This window comes from Bacillus rossius, chromosome 2 (assembly GCF_032445375.1).
Source record: "Bacillus rossius redtenbacheri isolate Brsri chromosome 2, Brsri_v3, whole genome shotgun sequence".
NCBI lineage: Eukaryota > Metazoa > Arthropoda > Insecta > Phasmatodea > Bacillidae > Bacillus > Bacillus rossius.
Window position 1 is genome coordinate 48,972,525 of NC_086331.1, and position 24,177 is coordinate 48,996,701.

Here is a 24,177-nt window from a genome sequence, read left to right on the forward strand (position 1 = left end):
ACAATACTTAATAAAATTTAAAGAAAATTAGGTTTTTACAACTTAGCATAAAACATTTCAAAGGTATTACAATGCTTCACTTATTCGTACAGTCTTATTCTATTTTCTGCAACATTCACACTCTCATGACAATTACAAATCCAGTATTTGTCTAGGTTTTACTTGTCTGCCTGACCTCCTTACTGTTTTATCCATATTGGCATTCTCCACTGCTTCATTTCTCATTACTACCAAACCTTTAAAATCATCGCTCTCATTCCCACTGACTTCTGCCTCCTCCCGACTACGAAACGGTGAATGAACACATTCATTCCCATTACAATCACCTACCCCCTCACTGCTATGTACATTGCTGTCAATAGGAATGTCGATTATAGATGATTATTTTTTACAGAAGGATTGTTCAGACATTTTAACATTTGATTAACATGCCGTTTGAACACCCTGTTATCACTAGTTTGTACCTCGAACATCACATTACCTAACTTTCTAACAACTTTTGCGGGAAGCCAAGTTACCGCTCTGCTGGTATAGTACTTGATGTACACTGGACTACCCACAATAAAGTTACATCTCCAATTTCCCAAACTATCTTTGGCCTGCTCCTGCTGTTGCTTCTCAAAGATGTTATTATTGTCAGGAGTTAGCAAGTCCAATCTTGTGCGTAGCTTACGGCCTAACTGAAGTTCCGCTGGAGAGCATGCAGTCGTTATATGGGGAGTGATTCGATACATAAACAAGAACTGAACTGCTCTCACTGTGTCTGCACCTTGTAGTATTTGTTTTTTAAAACTAGCCTTAAATGTCTTCACACAATTTTCTGCAGCCCCATTAGATTGAGGCATATATACAGCTGTAGTTATATGCCTTACCCCATTATTCTGAAGAAATATTGCAAATTCGCCTGACATAAAACTAGGTCCATTATCTGTCACAATCAACCCTGGTAAACCCCATGTACAAAAATATTGCCGGAATGCGATAATTGTCTTGGTTGATGTAATTTTACTCATCTCAAACACATCCACCCACTTTGAATAAGCATCCATTATCACCAAAAACATTTTACCGTGAATGGGGCCACAAAAATCAGCATGTAATCTTCTATTTGGTCCAGATGGCCAAGGCTATTTACTCAATTCTGCCTTTGGAGGATTTGTCTGGAAATGTATACAAGCATCACAGACCTTCACTTGTTTCTCAATGTCTTGGTCTAAGGATGGCCACCAAAAATATGACCTTGCCAAGCTTTTCATTTTTACTATGCCCATATGGCCAGTATGCAAGTCTGTTAATAATACCCCGTAAAGTTTCCTCGGAATCACCAACTTATGGCCCCACATTAAACAACCTCTGTCCATACTCAATTCATGTCGCTTATTCTGAAATGGTTTAAAAACTTCTGGCAGTTTGGTTTCTGGCCAACCTTTTAGAACAAATTGCATTACTCTATTGACAATGATATCCTTCTTGGATTCATTCGCAACCTCCTGAATAGTTACCGCCGGTACCTCATTTGCAACAAAATTAATATAGGAAGACCCATCTGCTTCAATTTGAGTTTGATACACATTACTAAGTGGTAATCTAGATAACCCATCAGCCAGATTCTCTTTAGAAGTCACCAGTTTTATTGCATATGTAAATCCCGATAAAAATACTGCCCATCTTTGCAGTCTACTAGCTGCCATGGATGGAATTCCTTTTTTAGGACCAAATATCGATACTAGTGGTTTGTTGTCAGTTACCAACACAAACTCTCTTCCATATAAGTACTGATAATATTTTTTTTTACTCCAAAAATAATTGCTACAGCCTCCTTTTCCACTTGGGAATAATTTAATTCTGCCTTCGTTAATGATCTCAAAGCATAAGCTATGGGTCTTTCATTTCCATCTTTACCCACCTAGCTAATTTCAGCACCTAAACCATAACTGCTTGCATCACAAGTTAAAATAATTCTCCGCTCTGGATCATACTGTGCCAGCACTGTGTTAGATGATAAAATCTCCTTAATCTCCTGAAATGAACATTCGCATGCCTCCGACCACACCCACTTGGCATCCTTTTTTAAAAGGTCATACAAGGGCCTCAGTTTTTTAGACATATTTGGTACAAATTTAGAGTAATAATTTACTGAACCCAGAAAGGCTTGCAACTGATCTAAATTTCTAGGGATTGGTGCATTTACAATGGCCTCCACTTTATCCTGATCCATGTGAAAACCATTTTCATCCACAACATAACCAAGGAATTTCACGTCATTTTTTTAGGAATTCACATTTGTTTAACTGTAAGGTTAAACCACAATCTCTCAGTCGTTCCAACACCCTTTCAGTTTGTTTTATTACTATCTCAGTTGTTTCGCCACTGATTAATATATCATCTATGAAAACAACAGTACCTTGTATATCTTGCAACAATCTCTCCATTTCCCTTTGAAACCAACTAGGTCCAGATGCCACACCATATACCAATCGTTGATATTCAAAAATACCCTTGTGTGTTGAAATATTTAGTAACGGTTTACTCTGTTGACTCAATTTAATCTGATTATAAGCTCTTGACAAGTCCAGCTTTACAAATTTTTTGGCTCCATTTTTAAAGTGCTCAATAGATCATCTACTTTAGGAACTGGATACCTGTCTACTTTCAAATACTGGTTAACTGTGATCTTAAAGTTCCCTGCTATTCACACAGTTTCATCATCTTTCACAATTAGAATAATAGGCGTACCCCAATCTGAGTGATCTACTTGTTTTAGTACCCCCATTTCTACCAAACGATCAATTTTGTTTTCAACCTTGGCTTTCAAAGCATATGGTATTGAATATGGCTGATAGTATATTGGCTTGGCATCTTCTTTTAATTCTAAGTTTAGCTCACTTCTGTTATACAAGCCTAACTTATCTGTAAACACTTCTGGATATTTTTCTGTCAGGTTCATAACTAAGTTGTCAGCTTGTATGTTATGTATTGTCAAACCAAATTCTTTCATTCACATTCTACCAAACAGGGGTTTTGGCCCCCCATTTTTTATTACATGCAATAACATTTTTCTTGTTTTACCGTTCAATTTAACATTAACCTCAATTATCCCAACACATTCAATTACATCCCCTGAAAAGCTTCTAAAGTTCCTTTCAGCTTTTTGCATTTCTACACCCTCAAATTTATTAAAATACATGTCCTCGCTTATTGCTTAAACATTTCAGCCACTGTCTACTTCAAACTTAATTAGTTTACCCTCAACTAGTACTTCTATTTCAAATTCATCTGCACTAACATAATTAATGTCAGTTTCAACATGACCATTCTGTATATTTAGTAAGTAGTCAAAGTTGTCCTCCCTACTTGTAGTACTACTGACCTCTACAGTTTGTTGGGGTGTTACCTTATCACTGTCTTCTGTTTCTACATTTCTGTCTTCACTAGCAGTGCATTTGCAGTTTTTATCATTTTGTGCAGCTTCTATCTTGTGTATCTCCCCTTCAAGAGATCTCACTTCTTGCTGATTCCTACACACTGCTTGCAAATGACCCTGTTTGCCACACACCCTACAGTTGTATCTTCTGTACTTACACTGATATGCCTTATGATTTGATCTACCACACACAAAACACGATACTGGCACTTTTTCTGTTGTCACTTGCTGTTTAGGTGCCATATTTCTGGAATTCCTTTGAACGCGTGTATAATGAATGTTTATTCCTTCTGTGGAATCTCTTTTATTCTTCATTTCCTTTACTTCACGCACTGATGTTTCAAATGCTATAGCCAGTTCAATAGCTTTTTCATAAGTAAATTTTGGTTCACTAAGTAATCGTTTTTGAAGTCCAGACTCGTGCAATCCACATACTAATTGGTCTCAAATATTCTCTTCTAGGTTTGAGAATTTGCAGTTAAGCGATAATCGCTTTAGACTAGCCACATATTCTGCAACTGATTCATCTGGTAGTTGTTTTCTCTCCTTAAATTTGTATCGCTCTGTTACTTCAGATGTCTTTAACTTCTGGTGGTTCGTCAAGAACGTCATAATTTCTGGTAATTTTAATTCTGGCGGCCTCTTGGGTGTACACAAATCCCTTAGCAAGGCATATGCTTCATTATCCAACAAGGTCAATAATATTGGCACACGTTTTTCCTCAACAACTTCATTTGCTATAAAATACTGTTCAAGTCTCTCACACCATATTTCCCAGTCGTCTTCTCCCAGCTTAAATTGCGTAAAGTTTCCGGTTGAGAGATACCTCGTTGCTTCAGCCATTCTGGCCTCTGTAGTTTTCTTTCTTAAGAATCAGGATTTGGCACTAAGGACCAATCGGATACACACTGGATTCAATCCCATCCTCGTCGCCACATTGTAATTTTTAACACATTAATATTTTGCTTCTTCATCCAATCTTTATTACTGCTAATTGCGTTACATTCATTCCCGTTACATCTGTTTCACACTTCGCCATGTGTCCCGTGTCTTACCAACTTCACCACACACTATGTCCCTCACACTCTGTCCAACCTTAATACTATAACGCACACCGAGAATAATAGAGCCAACTCTCAAAAAACTAAATTTTACAGGAGAGTGAATAATTGAAAGTTTATTCTTAGCCTCAGCAATCAGGAAGTGCATAATGTCGGCACTGTTTCTATGGCACAAGTCAAAATATGGCCTTGGTGTATTCCAACCCACCCTCAGCTGTACGAATAATAAGGCCACATGTCAACATGTGGCTGTATTATTCTGATTTCTGTTTTACAAATTTAAAATGTAATAAGGACATATCTCATCTCAGGTGAATATTTATTGTACTACATATTTGGCCTTGTTATACCGAATAGATATAGCCATAGACATTACAAATATACAAAAATATAAAAAAAAATTTTTTTTTTTTTAAATGTGGCCCTATTATTCTCGGTGTATGACATATACCACAGTAATGTGGGTTGTCTTCTTGGTAGTGACGGAGCCCAGTAATGATATTGTATTAGGGGCAGATTAGCTACAGGGAAATAATGTCATAATTGATTATTTCAGGCAGTGTATTCAGTTAATAAGAACAGAGACTGGGTTTGATACAGACACAAAATTACAATTGTTTAGATTGCAAATAATAATGGGGAAAACATTTGAGGGAAAATTTGAACAGGAATGTAATTTTTTTTGGAAAAGCAGTATATTTCAAAAACAGATGTTACTCAGATTGTGTTCCATAGTGGTACTGAGCAGCAACAGGCGGTGTTAAGAAACATTTTGCAAGAACAGCATAGGGAATTTGCAAATTTCCCTGGCTTCAATAAAAAATATTAATGTAACAACCCACAATTTGTTCAGAGACCTTACCCATTAGCTTATCAGCTGAGGCCAGCAGTAGAACAGGAAATTCAAAACATTATAGATACCGACATCATTGAGAGGCAAAACTTGGAATATTTTAATCCAATGGTTGTCAAAAAGAAGAATGGAGGGGTAACGTTATGCATGAATGTCAGGAAAGTAAATAAAATAATAATACCAGACACTGAGTTGCTAGAACCCATGGATGAATTATTACAGAAAATCGAGGGTTGAGCTTATTTTTCTAAAATTGATTTGGTTGCATCATATTGGCAAATTCCATTGGCTGTTGAGTCTAGGCTGTGCACTGCTTCTCACTTATTGGTTTAAAAGATTACCTTTTGGCTTAAATCTTTCGGTTAGACACTTCATTCGAGGACTCCAGGCTGTATTAGGACCTACAATACTGGAGTTGGTTACTCTTTATGTAGACAGACCTGCCAACATTCAAATTTAAAAAATCATGAGGTCCTCGATAAAAATTTTCAGGCCCATAAATACAAGTTAGAAATAAAATACAACAAATGAGAATCTTTAAATTTAAGTGACATACCTGTACATATGTTACATGGTCTCTGCTTCAAAATTTATTTCAACAAATTATAGGTTGAAGATTTAATTTAGTTGAACATAATTTAGCGCTGTCGTGTAGTGATCATGCAGGGCCGCAACTAAAAAAGATGTAAAATAACATTCTGCTCGTGTAACACTATTATCACTGTTCACAGCAAAATTAATTTTTTTATTGGAAGCAATACACTTCACGTGTTAGTTGTGTTTTTTTGTAGCGACACGTTTCACAATGTCTCCTCTTCCACTATGTGAGATAGAAAAATCAGCACGGCACATGCTAAAAAACGCAAAATTGCTTCCTTTACGTGACTCGAGTATTGATGGAAACTCATTACTGTAAGCTTTCGTAAAACTTGTTTTGTAACTTTTACAAACAAAATCTTGGGGCCCCAAAAAATCGTGAGGAGAAACTATTTTGGCGTGAGGGCATGAGATGGACCTTAAAATCGTGAGCCTCACACCAAAATCGTGAGAGTTGGCAGGTCTGTGTAGATGATATAATGATTGTCACAGCTGCTGTTGAGGAACATTATCAGATTGTGGAAAGGGTTTTAAGGAAATTACAAGAGGGTGGGATGACTGCTAATTTAAATAAGTCAGAATTTCTAGAAGACGAGATATTATTTTTAGGTAATGTAAATGCAGAGGGCACTCATATTGACCAAGAAAAGTTAAAAGCAATTAGAGAATATCCTTCACTGACAAATCTTAAGCAGCTGAAAAAAAAATTTTTTTTTTTTTTCCCAATTTTTTTTGGAAATACATACAGAATTTTAGTAATAATTGTGCTGATGCAAAAGGGACAATATTAGGAATGGGGACCTGAACAAGAGCAGGCAGTCTAACAGTTAAAGCAGGAGTTGGAGAAGGAAGTGTTGCTACACCATCCTAAGCTGGATGAGAAATTTTACACAGCTTTTGATGCTTCGAACGAGGCCATAGGGGCCATGTTGTTCCAGGTAAATGAGGAAGGGGAACAGGTACCCATCAGCTTTGCCAGTATGGCACTGAATACAGCTGAAGTCTACTACACAACAAAACAAGAACTGCTCAGCATTGTATTTTCATGTTCAAAATTACAACCTTAAATTTATGGTAGAGAAACTAGTATTGACAGACCACAAGGCCTTATGCCACATTATTTATTGCAAATTGTTACACGGTAAAACAACAAGATGTTTTTTGGCATTACAGGACATGCAACATGTTCCAGGGAAAACACAAGTAGTTTCTGATGCTTTATCTAGAGGAGTTTCAGATGTGAAGGCCACCCAGGCAAAGGAATTTCATATCAGGAGTCTTTGTAAACAGATGGAGGTAGAAAAAGGGTTGATGGAATTTTCGGAGAAATTAAAGGATGAGGTTGCTGAGGACCCTAGGTTACAGATTGTAGTGAAAGAATTGTAGTCGGCTAATTGTAGAGATATTATTAAAGAAAAATTTGTAATGTAAAAAGGGCACTTTTTCCAGAATATTGTGCCAAAATGGGTGTTGTATGTACCTAATACTTTAAGAACTGAAGTATGTACACTAATGCATATAGTGTCTGGAAATTTCAGTGTGAAAAAAATTGTGAAACATATTCAACGGTTTTGTATATTCAAAGATATATAAAGATCTGTTGCAAAAGTGAGTAGTAGTAGTAGTAGTAGTAGTTTTTGTATGTGCTCAAAACCAAAGTGATGGACAGTAAATGTAAGGGATCAATGCAGCATGCATTGGCAACAGGACCACTAGAAGTTGTGTTTGTAGATTTTAATTGGCCACTGCCTAGAGGGAGGGGTAATGACAATTATCTATTTGTAGTGTTGGATGTTTTTACAAAGTATGTAAAATTGTATCCCATCAAACAAGCTACTTTGCAGATTAAAGCTAAAAAGATTCTACATAGGAGGTGGAGACTCCAAAGAAAACCATTTCGGATAACGAACCCCAGTTTCAGAGAGAATTGTGGAAAACACTGTCCGGTGTTCTAGATATTGAGTTTCTATACACAGCAGTGTATCATCCCGCACAGCAAATCCTGTGGAGATTGTGATAAGGAAGTTAGGTAGATTATTCAGATTGTACTGCAGTGAAAATCATTGCCAGTGGGCTAACTATGAGTGAAGTGGAGGGACTGATAAACAATGTACGCCATTAGAGCACATATTTCTCACCGATTGAGTTAATGCAGCAGACACTACCAACAACCAAACTCCAATGGATCATTGTTTTCCTAGACAGTGCTACTGTATAACTCAAAGACAAATTGGAAAAGGCAGGAAAGAGACTGTTGTTAAAAGCAAAGAAAAGAAAAGTTTGACAAAAGAATAAATTCTAGGGTTGTTAAGAAGTGTGATTAAGTGTTAATTGCTTTACATAAAGTATCTTCATTAACGGATCGAAAAAATTCTAAATTTTTCCGCCTATAGGATACACCATTTGTTGTAGAATCTGTAGCAGGACACAATTTAGATAAGTTAAACTATGCAAATTGGCATGTGTCACTGTTAAGGTTATGGAAGGTTGCATAATGAGTTAAAAAGAATATTGTTTTATTGTGTAAGATTTACGTATTTATCGAAAGTTGGCCAAGTTGAATCGTGGATAAAAAATAAAATATAGTAAACATTTGATAGTTAGCCAAGGCAGATTAGCTGTCTAAAGGTAAAATAAATCAGCGTCCCTAATTTCGGGAAGCTCATGATTCAGGTCAATTAGCATGGTAGCCAAAGGAAGTGTCACGATAAAGGGAAATGTGTGTAGAAGTTATGTATAATAATTGTATTGAAGTGATTTATGTTAATGAATAGGTACTGGTATAAATATGATTTTAATTGAAGATTATAATACCAAGATATTTAAAATAAAAGACGTATATGCACTAGTTTGAAAAAGTTTTTACGAAGCCATGAGTCATTGATAGTGAGCAATTTATTTAAATTTTTATGGATGTGAAAGTCACAAAGTTGAATGAGTAATAATGAAAAGTTAAAAGTTCTGGAGGGATGGTAACATTATATAAATTTATGTGCAACAGAAGTAAATAAGTTTGAGTTTTTTTTGGGAGTTACAGCAAAGATATATGGAGATTTTGACCAGTAGTTGTGTCGGATAGAAAAAGAGAGCAGGGGGTTATTATTGAAGTTTGGCAAGTGCATTTTCAAAGTGTGGAGAGATTGGTCAAGTTATGGGTATAAAGTTGTATCATGCTGAGAGCAGAGATTTTTGTGGTTGTCATTGTGAGGCAAGGAGGTTTATTTTAATGGTTGTTTCTGGTAGTGAGGTTGATTTTTTTTTTTTTACAAGGGTGTTTGGATTCCTTCTGTTTGGCCATTCCCCATCATGATAAAGTTGTTGATTAAGTTGATATTGGAGTTCTTGAAGATGTTGAATTTGTGAAAGAGGTTTCAATGATACTCTTTGCTGACCAGAGGGGTACAATGTAAAACTTGTGATGAGGCCAGTGTTGAAATGAGTTGTATTGTGCACTGATGAAATTAAGATGATATTGGAAGTTGACACATCTGGGAAAAGTTGATGTAATCATTTGCTAAGAGTTGAATTTGGTAATAAGAGTTGATGTTCCATCTTTTTTGTTTGAAATCATAGCATTTAAAAAATTGGAAATAAATTGGGATTATATTTTCGATCTTTTGTCATGAGTGGCCATGAGTAGAAGCTTAAAGTTACATGTGCAGAGTTTGTTTAGTGCAATACTGTGTGCATTTAGATTCTTATAATGGTTTTGTCATTAGTTATGTAATATTAATTACTATGGTTAGGTGGCCTGATATCATTTAAATTACCTAAATCTTTATCTTTCTTTAAAGAATATCCCTGTTTTTGCTGTACATTTTATGATCATAATTTATTATATTTCATACTTTATAAGTGATTCTAACAATCTGCTTACTTTACAGTAAATAAGCCCATATATGTTTACCTGTTTGTGTATGTTTACATTTTTATGTGCCTTAATGTATTTAAGTAGGACCTGTTTTGCTTTGTTCATAAATGGTAACTTAAGTTTCCTTTTTACTTTTTTTTGTTTGCCATGATTCTTTGTTTAAACAAACTGATGTAATAGGTGACCTGCTGCACAGGAATAATGATAGAGAGAGAGACAGAGAGAGAGACAGAGAGAGACAGACAGAGAGAGAGACAGAGAGAGACAGACAGAGAGAGAGACAGAGAGAGAGAGACAGAGAGGCAGAGAGAGAGAGGCAGAGAGAGAGAGACAGAGAGGCAGAGAGAGAGAGGCAGAGAGAGAGAGGCAGAGAGAGAGAGGCAGAGAGAGAGAGGCAGAGAGAGAGAGAGACAGAGAGAGACAGAGAGAGACAGAGAGAGAGACAGAGAGAGACAGAGAGAGAGACAGAGAGAGACAGAGAGAGAGACAGAGATAGAGACAGAGATAGAGACAGAGATAGAGACAGAGATAGAGACAGAGAGACAGAGAGAGAGACAGAGAGAGGTCGATAGCCATCATATTGGCTGGTAGTTTTTCAAGGTATTTTTGTGATAGTTTAAAGTGATGTAACCTTGAGTTCATAACTTTTTCTGGTTGCAATATGTGTTAAAAAAGCCTCTGTGCGAGGGGCAGGAAAATTTATACTGCTATGGTTTTGTACGGGCTGATTGGTGAGGTAGTACACCTGCAGCTTTCTTTGGGTGGATGTATAATCACACAAGTTACAAAAGAACCTTGGAAGAGCTGGGGAGGGAGGTGGCAGTCACGTGACCGAAGCTTCTGGCCGGGGTGGGGGCCAGTTGAGCTGTCGCTTGCTTCCGGGAAACAGTGGTCCGGTGCCGTCAGCTCGCGGTCCTAGTTACATGATCCAACGCTATCCATGGCATCACGTCGGGTCATAAGTCACGGATTTTAAGCGGCACACCGTTGTGGGGACAGGCACGGGAGATTATAGTTAGTTGTATAATATGATAAACTTATTATCACTGCACATGAAAGTGTGAATGATTCAGAAATTTGTTTAGTTATTCGATCAAGATATTTTTTTTCATCACCACAGCATTCGGTTGTCTAGTTTCATGACAGCAATGGCTGAATATAATAGGTATACTTTAATAAAGCGTTATAACTGTAATATATATATATATATATCCATAAGCTATGTATGTTGTTTAGTAAGACTTTTTTTTATGTTTGTAAAAAAAAGTACACCTTCGCAAATAACTGTACTGGAATTCGAATTCGGGTGGCCAGGACTACGGGTTCGAATTCCGACTCTGGCGTTCTTGATGGTAACGGTGTTTTCCAGAAATTAAACAATAGTTGAACGATGGGATGGTTCCTAAACAAAGAACGACGCAAGACCGCAACATAGTGATTTTTAAACTCTCAATTTCTAGCGTTTTTGGCTGGAGTGTCCGCCTTCTTAATTCATAACAAATCCTTTCCGGAAAGGACAATGCTCAAAATGTGTATATCGGGCCCCGGGTTTACTTTTTTGCTGCATTTATTTTATTTGTGTGCGGGCATCTGCCTTGTTTATTTTAATTGACAGTAAAGTTTGTTATTCGTGTTTGTAAAATAACTTGTTAAATAACTTACGTTTCCTTTGTAGACGATTGGCGTATTGGAAAAAGCTGACGAAATCCTAGTTCCCAATAGAGAAATCTCATCCAATAGTTATTACATTAAAAATAACTTAGTATTTTTCTTGCCATCCTTTTGTCGTTGCTGGTTTTTTGTTTATATACTGAGCCTTACTCTTTACATTCTTTTCAATAGGCGTACAACTGAGACTGAGCGAGATGAGCTCACATACATACAAAAGGTATTAAATACTTGAGTGTTGCCCGCGCAAAGCTGCGGCGAAGAGTTATTTCTTCGTTCAGAGTTAACTTTGCTGCTGGCCAACTGCGTGGGTACGATACCGTGTTCGTGTAAGTCGGGCCGACGCGACAGACAAAGACAAGGGCGGAGTCACTCCCTCCCCCTACTTCCCCTCGACGGTCCTCGGGAACTCACGCATGCACAGTAAAAGGTTCAGCTCTATCTTGTCGGGTTATAGATGCGTAGCCTTGTTTTTTAATTGTTCAAGTACTGTGCCGAAACGACATGCAGGGGTGGCGGCTCACAAATTACTGTAAATACGAATCAAGGCGGATAATTTCACTATTTGGTGCCGGGGCCATGCGTCTATTAAGTATGAACCTTTCTGTTTGAGAATTTTTCGGACTGTAGGCCTAACTAGAATTTGCAGGACACAGACGTGCTGCATATGTTTGGGTGGTCCGCTGGTCTACCGGGATCTTTTTCCAACATATTATCGTACATAGACTTTGTAAATATCAAATTTAACCTCTTTTTGGAAGTAATTTCACCTCTACTTTTTTCCCTTCAACCAATCTCAACATAGTTTATTAACAATTTACATGTATTTGTTGCTGATATTTGCTATATTTTTCATACTTTTTATTATTAAAACAAATAAATTATACTTCACATGCGGTCTATAACTTCAATTACTGCCACAAACTCACAAAGCAAGGAAGAGGTTTTTTCTCCAAACAACGGCGAACACGCAATAAACATTTTTTGTAAGCAATACTTTCAGAACTTGCCAGTGATGATTAACATCTAACCTTGGTAATGCCATGAAATCATACTCTATTCCAATCTCATTGGCCCACTCCTATGACACCATTATTTCCCCTACTTTTTATTTATTTTTGACATGTAAAAAGCTTCCGCATTTTCCAGTATCATCATCTAGAAAAGACCCATCGATAGTTACAATCAATATTACTACCATGTGACACAGTAGCAGCTTACTTGCTATATGTCTCCATGACAAAACAGAAGGTGCAACTCGAAAACAAAATAAACAAACGTAAATAATTGTTCAGATTCCAGAGGAAATTAACAGATAACATATTTGTAATATTCCTAAACTAAAATACAATTTGCCAAGCTGCTGCTAACAATGGGAACATGTGAATAGCTAGGGTCTTAATATGAAAAAAAAAAAAAAAAAGCCATTTTATCACTATTTTGTGAATATAGCATTTAAAATAAAATTTCAAATTTTTTGTGGAAAGTTTAGAATTTTGCAGTATTTTGCATTTCACAAAATTTTATTGGATCAATATGTGGAGTAGCTTGATATCAGAAATAAGACAAAAAAAACTGAAGTGTAAGGTTAGTATGGTACAACTGCATAAAACACTTTTTCCTTCAAAAAATGTAATTATTTTAACAAACATTTTATGCATAGTTACTGTAGCTGACTTAACCCAAATAACCTTTCATTTATAAATTATTTGTCTTATTTCCCTAGATTTCGTTAAGTGATGCAAAAATTAATTTGTAAGGGGATTACAATTCTCATTCGTACTATTTAAAGTAATTTTTTTATTCTACTTAAACTAAAAACACTTGTATAATAATAATAATAATAATAATAATAATAATAATAAATATTATAATAATAATAATGAACAATTTAATAATAACTTAAAAGTTCTTAATAACTTATAAAGTATAACTTATAAAGTCATACTTGACAAACCTAACTCTCTTATGCAAAACAATGTTTTAATATTTTTTTAAAAGAATCATGAACTGCAGATGTGAATTAAGAGTGTTTAAGTAGTAATACGTTTCTCTGCACATATTTCAATTTCGTATGAAGAATACAATTTAGTGTCTTCTGAGTGACATGTTTTGGAAAACTAAAAAGTACCAATTTTAAAGTATGTATAAGGTGATGTTATAAGTTCTTTACCTGTGCAGCTGACTTTGAATGGGGAGCCCACTATGTGGTAGCCATTGTATTTTATACTGATGTAGTAATCTCCAGGGACGAGAGGGGTGTATCGGACCTTGTAACCTTCTTCCACTTCTGTACAATCCATAGACACTTTCGAGGGTCCGTCTATTGTTACTGCTAATGTTCCAGCGCCAGCATTGCAGGTGTCAACCATGAAGTCAGTTTTTTGTCCTGAAATTCAAAAGTTACATAGTACCAATACAAATATATTTGGAAAATTTGCATGTATAAAAGGCCACATCATAATGCACATAATGTGTGTGCTAGCATGTCTGACAAGGCGCATTTGCACTGGTATGTAAAGGTGATTTCAACATATTAAAATGGAAAACTAAGGTTCACTGTAAAGCTACTAAAGTTAAAAGAATAATGAAGGTGGGAAAGTCGAAAAATTTTAATGCTAAGGCTGGTGTTTTGAAAGCACACTGGTTAAATATAAATAATTATTCGTGTGTGTGTATGTGTATGTGTGCATGTGTGTATGTGTGTGTGTGCATGTGTGTATATGTATGTGTGCGTGTGTGCATGTGTGTGAGTGTGTGTGAGTGTGTGTGTGTGTGTGTGTGTGTGTGTGTGTGTGTGTGTGTGTGTGACTGTGTTTGGCGCCCTATACGAGGACCTGCACATGAATTTTCAGCGTGGATGTGAGGACCTGTCGCCATCCGAGGACCTTACACAGGTCCTCGGATTAAAATTCCTCGGATTCGCGTTCTACGATCAACCTGGTGTGTGAAAACGAGATTGGAAGGATTTTCGCCGGGTCCTCGGATAGAACGTGAAGGGTCAACCATGTAGTTCGCATGTGTATCCACCACGTTGTGCTACTGTCACCCGTCTTTACACACGCTGTGTATCATTTAGCGTTGCTCATCTTATATAAGGATCCTTACACAGCTATCCACACACTTTCAAAAACACACACCTAGGTAGTGAGCGCAGAATCCGAGGACGCAGTCACGACACACTTGTGCTTAGCAGCCGACTCTGAGGACGTGATATTTTTTTTAACACTATATCTGAAAAGCAGAATACGAGGACTTCGCTAGATGCAGGTTACATCGTATTCATAAACAATTTTAATCATTTAAGTGGTGGTATTTTCTCTGCTTTATAATGAAGCTTTTCATTAGGCTCCATATGCAATTATCCAGATTACTTAATTTAGATATTTTCTCATTTCACAAGCTCGCGCGTCTAAAAGCTGCTTCGTGAAAATTATGCTATTCAAGTAATTCTAGATTAAAAGCTATTATTCGTTATCTGTGCCTCAAACACCACCTACCCAATGTTTATTATAAATGATCAAATCTTTAATGTACTGCGGGAAAGAGTCAAGTTTGTGTGTAATTTTTTTCTTATTTATACTATTATTAATTTATATTTAATAAAAATTTTCACACTATTCTTAATTAAAACTTATTAAAATGCAACGTGCGCTTCGGCATTCAGACGCCCGCCAGCTCCTCCCCTTCCCTCGTTCCCCTTAAATCCCCCTCCGCACTCCCTTGTGACGTCCGCGTGACGTAGGCGCCTCCTTCCAGGCCTACTGAGTGCGACACTAGCGCCATCTGGATTTTTTATATATAGGGCTGTAATTATTTTGCTCGTTCTGTTCTGTTCTGTTCCGGGAGCAATCGCAGTGAGGGGTGCTTCGGCGTCGCGCCATGTTACGCATGGCTAGGAGATGTTCTCTAGTCGGTGTCTTACATTTTTTTTCTCTTGATAATTCTGTAGTTTGCCTTCTGCATCATGTTTGGCTTGCGTCCTTGTGGCTTCATAAAGTAATGTTTACTGGACACCGAATTTGTTTCATAATTTTCTGGTTTGCATTGCTAGTGTGTTTCACCTTGTGCTTTTCTTTGATTTTGTTTTTTCTTGCATTTGACCCATTTTCCGTTAGGGCGTTTGCCGTTTTTCTCCGCCGCACCTCTCACGTCCGGACAGACAGCATTCTATCTGCAATTGCTTGATTTAAATAACGTTAGCACATAACATTTGTATATTGGCTATTTGTATTGCTCATCAGTACCTGTTTAAATAATTCTTTCTTTCGTAATTCTTGTTATGTGTTGCCCCTCTACATTCATATGGGGCTTGATTTAAAGAATAATAAAGTTGTGTATTTTTGTATTTCTGATATTTACGCTTATTTCTTTAGGGGATGCACAACACGTCTGGCACTCTGCCTGTCCCTTTACAAGGGCCATTGTTTTTTTTTTGTTTCTAATTGTTAACGTCATTGAGGTAAAGTGAGGCGGAATTCCCCTTCCCCTTCACGATACCCTTCAAAAATTTATTTTTAATTTTTTCTTATAATTTATATTTATTAGTTTGGTTTTTTTATACAAATCATGTTTTTTAGTTTTTTGAACTATTAATTATTTTCTACTATTTATTTTAGTTTATTTATAAGTAACTCAATTACCATTCATTACAACAGCAAACAAGGCTCTTTCCTCAAAAATTGTAAATTTAAATTTCTGCTTATTTTGTTGAATTGAAAATTCTCTTTGGAATTTGGAAATTTGTTAATATTAGAGAAATTGGCTAAAGATAATGGTTGGAAATTAATTTTAACATAAATTCCTGCCTTATTGACTATAGATGAAAATTATATAAATTAAAAAAAATCTTATTTTGCAAATTGACTAATGGAATAATCTTATTAAATTAGTGTATTGTCATCGGTCCTCGATAAATCTACAAAGTTTGAATGAAATCTGAACGTTTAAAGTTGGTAAAAATCGCACCCAAAGGAGTCGGTTACAAACATACAAACATACAGGTGAAGCTAATATAAAGCGTGTAAAAATAACAGTCGCTCAACTTTTTCCGCTTACAGATAACCTCCACTTGGCTCCGAGTATGTCTTACTGAGTCTTCTCGCCACGCGATATGGTGGGCGTAGAATGGTTGAGGTTTTCTCTGGGAATAACTGCCTGAATCCTAGAATTTCTTACCAATGGCGGCTCCAGGAAGACCTCTCGGACAGGGTTCTCACACACAGGAGGATGCTGTTAATAATCATGACTTTGCCCTTGGGATATTCACAAAATATATGGTCTCAAATACTGAAATGTAGTATTTTCGTACAAATTATGATTGAAAGAAGAGTTTAGCACATTAACAAAAGTATTTAAGTTAACATTAATATTCCCTACATAGAAATAAGAAGTAAAATTTGGGCTCGGAAGGGGCTATCGCCCCCTGCGTCCCTCCTCTGGAGCCGCGCTTGTTTATTACTTCCCGACCAGGCGGCCTCAGTGGTAGACACTTTTCCTGCAAACACATGTGCTTATCGCGATATCCGATACCCCGACGCGCTGATAAGGTGACCGAGCAGCCGTCAGACAAAATCCCCTCCGCTGCCTTCACAGCAGCCGCCCCACTCCTCGGCTCCAGTCGCCGGCTGAAGAATACGCCGCGCGAGGGAGACACTTCGCGGCAGAATAAATGTGCGGAAATGCATTTCGTCGTAGAAGAATTCTGGGAGTTTTTCAGCGGTGACCTATGTATTTTTTTACACCATTTTAATCAACGATTAATACTCTATCGTTGTGTGCGTCTACTTTTTTGTATGCATTACACACGATACATAAAACAGCTGCGTAAAACCACACATTCGGAAATATTTTTACCTATGTTACGAATTTTAAAATGCATTATAAAAATTATAGATCAACCCATTCATCCTTTCCCTATACACACAAAAAAAAACATGACAGTTTTATCTGTAATGGGAAGCTGCAAATTCTTCTTAACAAAAGGCCCTACAATCACGCTCTGAAGACTGCCATTACTGACAAAACATAGACGAAACCTTTTCTTTTTAGATGAAGGTGGAAAGTGTAACTCGGTGGTGAAATCAAAGATTTGGATTTTCTGAAGATATTGATTATTCAATTAATTTTACAAAATTTACAAAATGTCAGTTTACATTACTTTTGTAGCCACGACTGAACTCGGTTTACAAGACGTCAGATAATTAGTAGATGCTTCAAACTGAGAAACTAGGAAATTAAAACATGAAACTGCACGCGGTACACAGACTCACGGCGAAAAAACTTTACGAAGTGGGGTGGGAAGCTTGGGCCTCCCTCACCCAAACGGCCTACGGACACGGGCGGATAAAAAATTTAGAAAAAAAGAAATTTAAGTGAACTGAAAGAAAATAAAATTACTTGTTATTAAAAACGCGTTATAAGGCCCTGGTGCTGCCTGTGTCCGGTAAATTTAGTAACTCGCCAAAACTTTTACATTTTATATCGCTATTTGGGCCGCAGCCCTGCACCCAAACCGCCTCACTGCCGGCACAGTGACCTCGGCCCACGCAGTCCAGCACCGCCACACTTACCCACGCCACTCGCTTCCCCTGGCTTCGAAGAAGGCAAGCGTCGCATATCACTTATCAGACCATGATAGGGATGCCTTTGTGTAAACGAGAACCCAACAAACTAAATACTCCTCCACACACAAAGATATCGAATTAAAAGTTGTAGGAATGTACTTTGTCTTGCTTGGAGACATACTAGTATACAGTACACTCCCGATTATCCGCGAAATTAAGTGGCAGGGCCACCGCGGATAGTGAAAATCGCGGATAATCCGCAAAAGAGCCGAAAATGGGAAACAAAAAAAGGAAACATTAATTTTAACTTAAAAATCTAAACATTTATGTACAGTAAAAGTTACAATTAACAGTAAAACATTTTAAATGATGCTAAAATTTTAGTATTTTACTGAATAATTAATATAAAATACATTTCAGTAATGTAAACATAAAAGTGCTCAACCATACGACTAGAAACAAAGCGCGACAGACAAAAATAGCAACGCATGCCAGCCTACTGCGTGAGTTTCGAGAAGGTCTGTGGCATTTTACTGTATACTGCACACAATACACTCGTCAGTAGAGTTCAAATTTGCTCATTTGAAATAAAATATAGTTTTACATATGTGCTTTATTTTTTCTTAGCATGCGCGGATAATCTGCACCGCGGATAATAGGGAGTTTACTATACAAGCAAAAAGATAACGGGAATGGGGAGAGTTCAGTGAAAAGGAGGGCTGGTAGGGGAAGTGACTTGAGCGAGGGTCATATAAGCACGTCCCTAGAGCCGGTGATATCATTTGCAACCAAGCTGCGAAGAAATGTTTACCTGCGAAAGGAATTCAGCTAGAAGATGAAGACACGAGCATCGAACACTATGAAGCGGAAGAACAACGACAAGGCAAAATCACCGAACAGAAAGCCGAAGCATAAGAAGCCGAAAATGTGTAAGGGTCCTCGTTTGGACTGTTACAATTGAAGACGTCCTTATATTCACTGTAATGCACGCAGTGTGTGATATTAGATCCTCACGAACTCTTTAAATGCACAAGGCTTACTAACACAAAATACTGCAAAAATAAATACGGTACCAAACAAATTTCTTGTTCGTGACACTAAAATGTGTTTGGAAATAATCTGCCTCTATTCATGCAGCATGTATTTCGTGTTTTGATTATTATAACAACGTACATTAAAAAAAGTCTTAGCCAGAGGCGTAGCCAGGATTTTAGTTGGGGGGGGGGTGGGGGGAAATTAAACATTTGGCTATTCACCCTTCCTCATATAAAGCGGGTGGTCCGTGGGTCCTCCCCCGAAAAAGTTTGATTTTTAGGTTAAAAATGGGTCTATTTTAGCAGTTTTAATGATATAACATTGAATATTGTAATGGTATAAATATTATTAATTTTTGAATGCTAAAATAACAAACGCAACTCGAGCAAAAAACTTCCACACATTGGGGGGGGGGGGGGGGGGGGGTGTATCTCTATTAACACCCCCCCCCCCCCAAGCCGTTCCGTACACCACTGGTCTTAGCTAATGAATTTAAAAATCCATCATACTTTTACATATCTGGCAATTACCGCAGGAAATATTTCATTGTCACACATACATATTTACGTGCTTTGGATGTTTGCCACAACCACCTGTAAGACAAAGCTGCGAGACTGTTTCCCTGCTAAGCAAAGAATTTATTTTCAAATTGTGCAAGCGATAATACACAAGTGTTTCCCGATTTCCATTATACGACTTTAGATATAATTTATAAAATACAAAGTATCACATAATAGATGTTTTAGTTTACCAATCTAGGATTAGGCCTAAACAACTTCTGGAAATATTTATATGATATTAATTGAAGAAACAAGCCAAAAGTGTGCAATTGATTTCCTTTCTTTATAGACAAAACATGAATTTGCATAATTTATTAAAATACTTTTAATTCACACGTGATTACATAGTACTAAAACCAAGTATTTCTTTAATAAGTTTATAACATGTATTGATTATAAAAACTTTATTTTAGCAAAAATATAGCATTTATTCGGTAATGATAAACTTCATTTTTGCTGAGATCGCAAATAAAAAATTTAAAAAATGCATTTTATTGACAAGTGAAACAATTAAACCAACAGTGGTACCATTCGAAGCCACACTGCAGTAGGTCCTCGCATTGAAAGGTCCTCTCGTTCACTTGTTAAGACATTTGTCCTCGCAAACACTGTCTCAGGTCAGTTACTTCCGAGTCCTCTGATTCACCTAAAGGGAGTAGGTCCTCGCATGGGGCCCTAAACACGTATAGGTATGTAGGTGTGTGTGTGTGTGTGTAGGTGTGTGTGTTTGGCGCCCTATACGAGGACCTGCACATGAATTTTCAGCGTGGATGTGAGGACCTGTGGCGATCAGAGGACCTTACACAGGTCCTCGGTTTGAAATTCCTCGGATTCGCGTTCTACGATCAACCTGGTGTGTGAAAACGAGATTGGAAGAATTTTCGCCGGGTCCTCGGGTAAAACGTGAAGGGTCAACTATGTAGTTCGCGTGTGTATCCACCACGTTGTGCTACTGTCGCCCGTCTTTACACACGCTGTGTATTGTTTAGCGTTGCTCATCTGATATAAGGACCCTTACACAGCTATCCACACACTTTCAAAAACACACACTTCGGTAGTGAGCGCGGACTACGAGGACGCAGTCACGACACACTTGTGCTTAGCAGCCGACTCTGAGGACGTGATATTTTTTTACACACTAGGGTAAAGTAAGGTAATTTCGTGACACAGGTAATTTCGTGACATTTTTTATGACGTTTGTAACGAAAATACCAGCGGATTTTTGGAGCTGCATTTTGGTCTGGTAGTTTCAGCGTTCTCTGCTAAATAGTGTGGTATGTATCGTTCGTGTCTTGGAATGCGTCAACGTCACAAAACAAAAGTTTTCGTAAAAGTGAGCAAAGTTTCGTTAAATATGAGTACTCTTTTGCAGGTTTAACTTCGAATATTCATAAAAGTATCCATGTACATGGTATGTTAGCATTTAATACACAGTTTTGTAGAGAATATAAACCTCTTACAGTGTGAATAATTTTATGATTTTGTACTTCTGCATACAGTTGTTATTGCTTATGTTGTTCATGGCGTTTCTTAGCATTTTTGTCCTTGCTAAAGATAAATTTTCAAAGCCTTTAATATGAATTGATCTTGTAAGTTTTCTAAGCTTGTTAGAACAAAATTATTATGAGAGTTTGTGTTGTAAATTAAGTTTACAATAACTTAGTTTCACTTAGAAAGCTAATTATAGTGTGTCACGAAATTACCTATATCACGAAATTACCTATATGCTATCACAAAAATACATTGGCTCTTTCTTTATTTTTAAGTTGAATGATGAATAAAGCAAGAAGTAAATACAGCAAATATGACTCCAGACAGGAATTGCAGCTGCTGAATTAGTTAAACAACAAAATTGTTCACTTTATAAAGCCTCCAAGGAAATGGGTGTGCCATGGAGTACACTAAGAGACTATTTAAAAAATATCCCCTGTGAAAACAGAAATGAACCTCTGCCAAAACTAGGAAGACCATTCGCTCTCACTTCAAACCTAGAAATTAGTCTGTATAATTACATAATAGAGATGCAAGAGTTAGGATTTGGTTTAACTGTTTCTACAGTAAGGAAAGTAGCACATGAACTCGCAAAAAGTGCCGGCCGTGAAAATTTATTAAATTCTGACTGTGAAAGTGCTAGCAAATGGTGGTGGACAAATTTCAAGAGTAGGTACAACCTCTCATTAAGAGCTCCAGAAAACCTTGCAGCATACAAGGCTTCTATGGCAAATGAAGAAATCATTTGGGATTTTTATATTAAATTAGAGGAATTACTGGACCGATTGGATATCAAAGAAGCACCTGATATGCTATGGAACTGTGACGAAACAGGTCTTTCGTATGTCGTGAAAGCAAACAAAGTTGTAACAGCAGTGGGAAAGCGATATGTTTATAAGAGAGTTTATGCAGACAGGGGAGAATCACATACACTTTTGGGATGTGTGTGCGCAAATGGGACATGGATTCCGCCTATGATTATTTTCAAAGGTGTCAGGTGGAACGATAACCTAAAGAGAGATTGTTTGCCTAATGCAATAGTGAAGTTCTCTCCAAAAGGGTGGATTAACAGTGATCTGTTCTTTGAATGGTTCCAGTTCTTTGTAGCCTCCATTCCTCCTGCTCGACCAGTCATCCTCTTCATGGATTCACACGCATCGCATATTAACCCTGAAGTTATTTCGTTTGCGAAAGAAAATCAGATTTTCTTATTTACTTTCCCAGCCCATACAACTCATTTATTGCAACCGTTAGATGTAGGAGTTTACAAATCCTTAAAATCACATTGGGTCAACGTCTTAACTCCTACATGAAGGAAAATCCAATGGAAAAACCAAATAGAACAAATTTTCATACGATTATGAATACTGCCTTTATTGAGAGCTTCTGCACTAAGAACATTACAAATTCTTTCAAGAAAACGGGAATTTATCCATTCAACAAGTGTGCTATTCCTAAGGAAGCTTTTGAACCCTCCAAACTAACGAACAAGCCGGAAAAGGATCAGATATTGGTAGCTGACAAGATCTTGGTCCTGCCATCAATGTGAAGAGACACCCTCATTAACAAAGGAAAGAGAAAGCGAGACTCAAGTGCAAGATGCCTTACTCCAGTAGGATAAATTACCATCTTGGGGTCAATAAAATACGCATCATTGAGACCTGCCACTTCAACTTTAGATGCTGCCCTACCAACATCGAATCCTGTAATGTCATCATCAAAGGATATCTTATCAACCACAAAGGCTACCCCATCAACGTCCAAGGCTACCCCATCAACTTCCAAGGCTGTCCCATCAACTACTAAGGCTACACCATCAACTTCCAAGGCTGACCCATCAACTTCCAAGATTGTCCCATCAACTTCCAAGGCTGTTCCATCAAATTCCAAGATTGTCCCATCAACTTCCAAGATTGTCCCATCAACTTCCAAGGCTGTCCCATCAACTTCCAAGATTGTCCCATCAACTTCCAAGGCTGTTCCATCAACTTCCAAGAATGTTCCATCAATTTCCAAGAATATCCCATCAACTTCCAAGGCTGTCCCATGAACTTCCAAGATTGTCCCATCAACTTCCAAGGCTGTTCAATCAACTTCCAAGATTGTCCCATCAACTTCAAAAGCTTCGACACCAACATTAGAACCGTCCATATCTGGTCCAGAACTTCGCGAATGCAAGACAAAATCAAAGGAAGTCCAAATTCTTGATGAAGATTGGATCTGTGGTATGTGCGGGAACAATTATTTCAGAGACATTCAAATAAGAAATGGCGCTAAATGGCTACAATGCTGTTATTGCTTGATGCCTTATCACGAAGAGTGCCAACCTGCTGATTCTGGGGAACTAGTTTTCATGTGTGATAATTGTGCTAATACTGAAAGTGAGTTGAGCGATGTAAGCATCTAAATAAACTACACTAAACCTAAATTTTCGAAGGTTATTTGAAATTTTTTTTATGATGAAATGAAGAAAAAAGCAATTAGAATGCATGTTACAAGTTAAAATTATATTATTTGTTATTATAGTTGGTATTTGTTTGAAAATATTTGTATTGTTATTGTATCACGAAATTGCCTAACCCCTATCACGAAATTAGATACCCATATCACGAAATTACCTGTCAAACCATTTAAAATTTGAAATTAAATTTTGTGTTGAAAAGATGTATATAATGGTAAGTATATTACTTATAATGTTAGTATTACACAAATGTTAAACAATTTTGCCCAAATACGACAGTAATTGTTGAATAAAACAATATTTATTAGCGAAAAATTAATTTTATCACGAAATTACCTTACTTTACCCTATATCTCAAAAGCAGAATACGAGGACTTCGCTAAACACTCGTAAGACAATGTTGCAGGTTACATCGTATTCATGAACATATTTTAATCATTTAAGCGGTGGTATTTTCTCTGCTTTATTAATGAATCTTTTCATTAGGCTCCATATGCAATTATCCCGATTACTTAATTTAGATATTTTCTCATCTCACAAGCTCGCGCGTCTAAAAGCTGCTTCGTGAAAATTATGCTATTCAATTAATT

At 37.0% G+C, this 24,177-nt stretch overlaps 1 protein-coding gene across 1 annotated transcript in view; it reads right to left on the bottom strand.

The window, feature by feature from the left end:
- The window catches only part of LOC134529275 (filamin-A), a 786,080-nt gene that overhangs the window by 44,216 nt on the left and 717,687 nt on the right, over window positions 1-24,177 (bottom strand). The window contains exon 37 of the mRNA XM_063363172.1: window positions 13,648-13,863. Within this exon, the coding sequence (XP_063219242.1) occupies window positions 13,648-13,863 (216 nt within the window). The remainder of the gene's footprint in view (window positions 1-13,647; window positions 13,864-24,177) is intronic.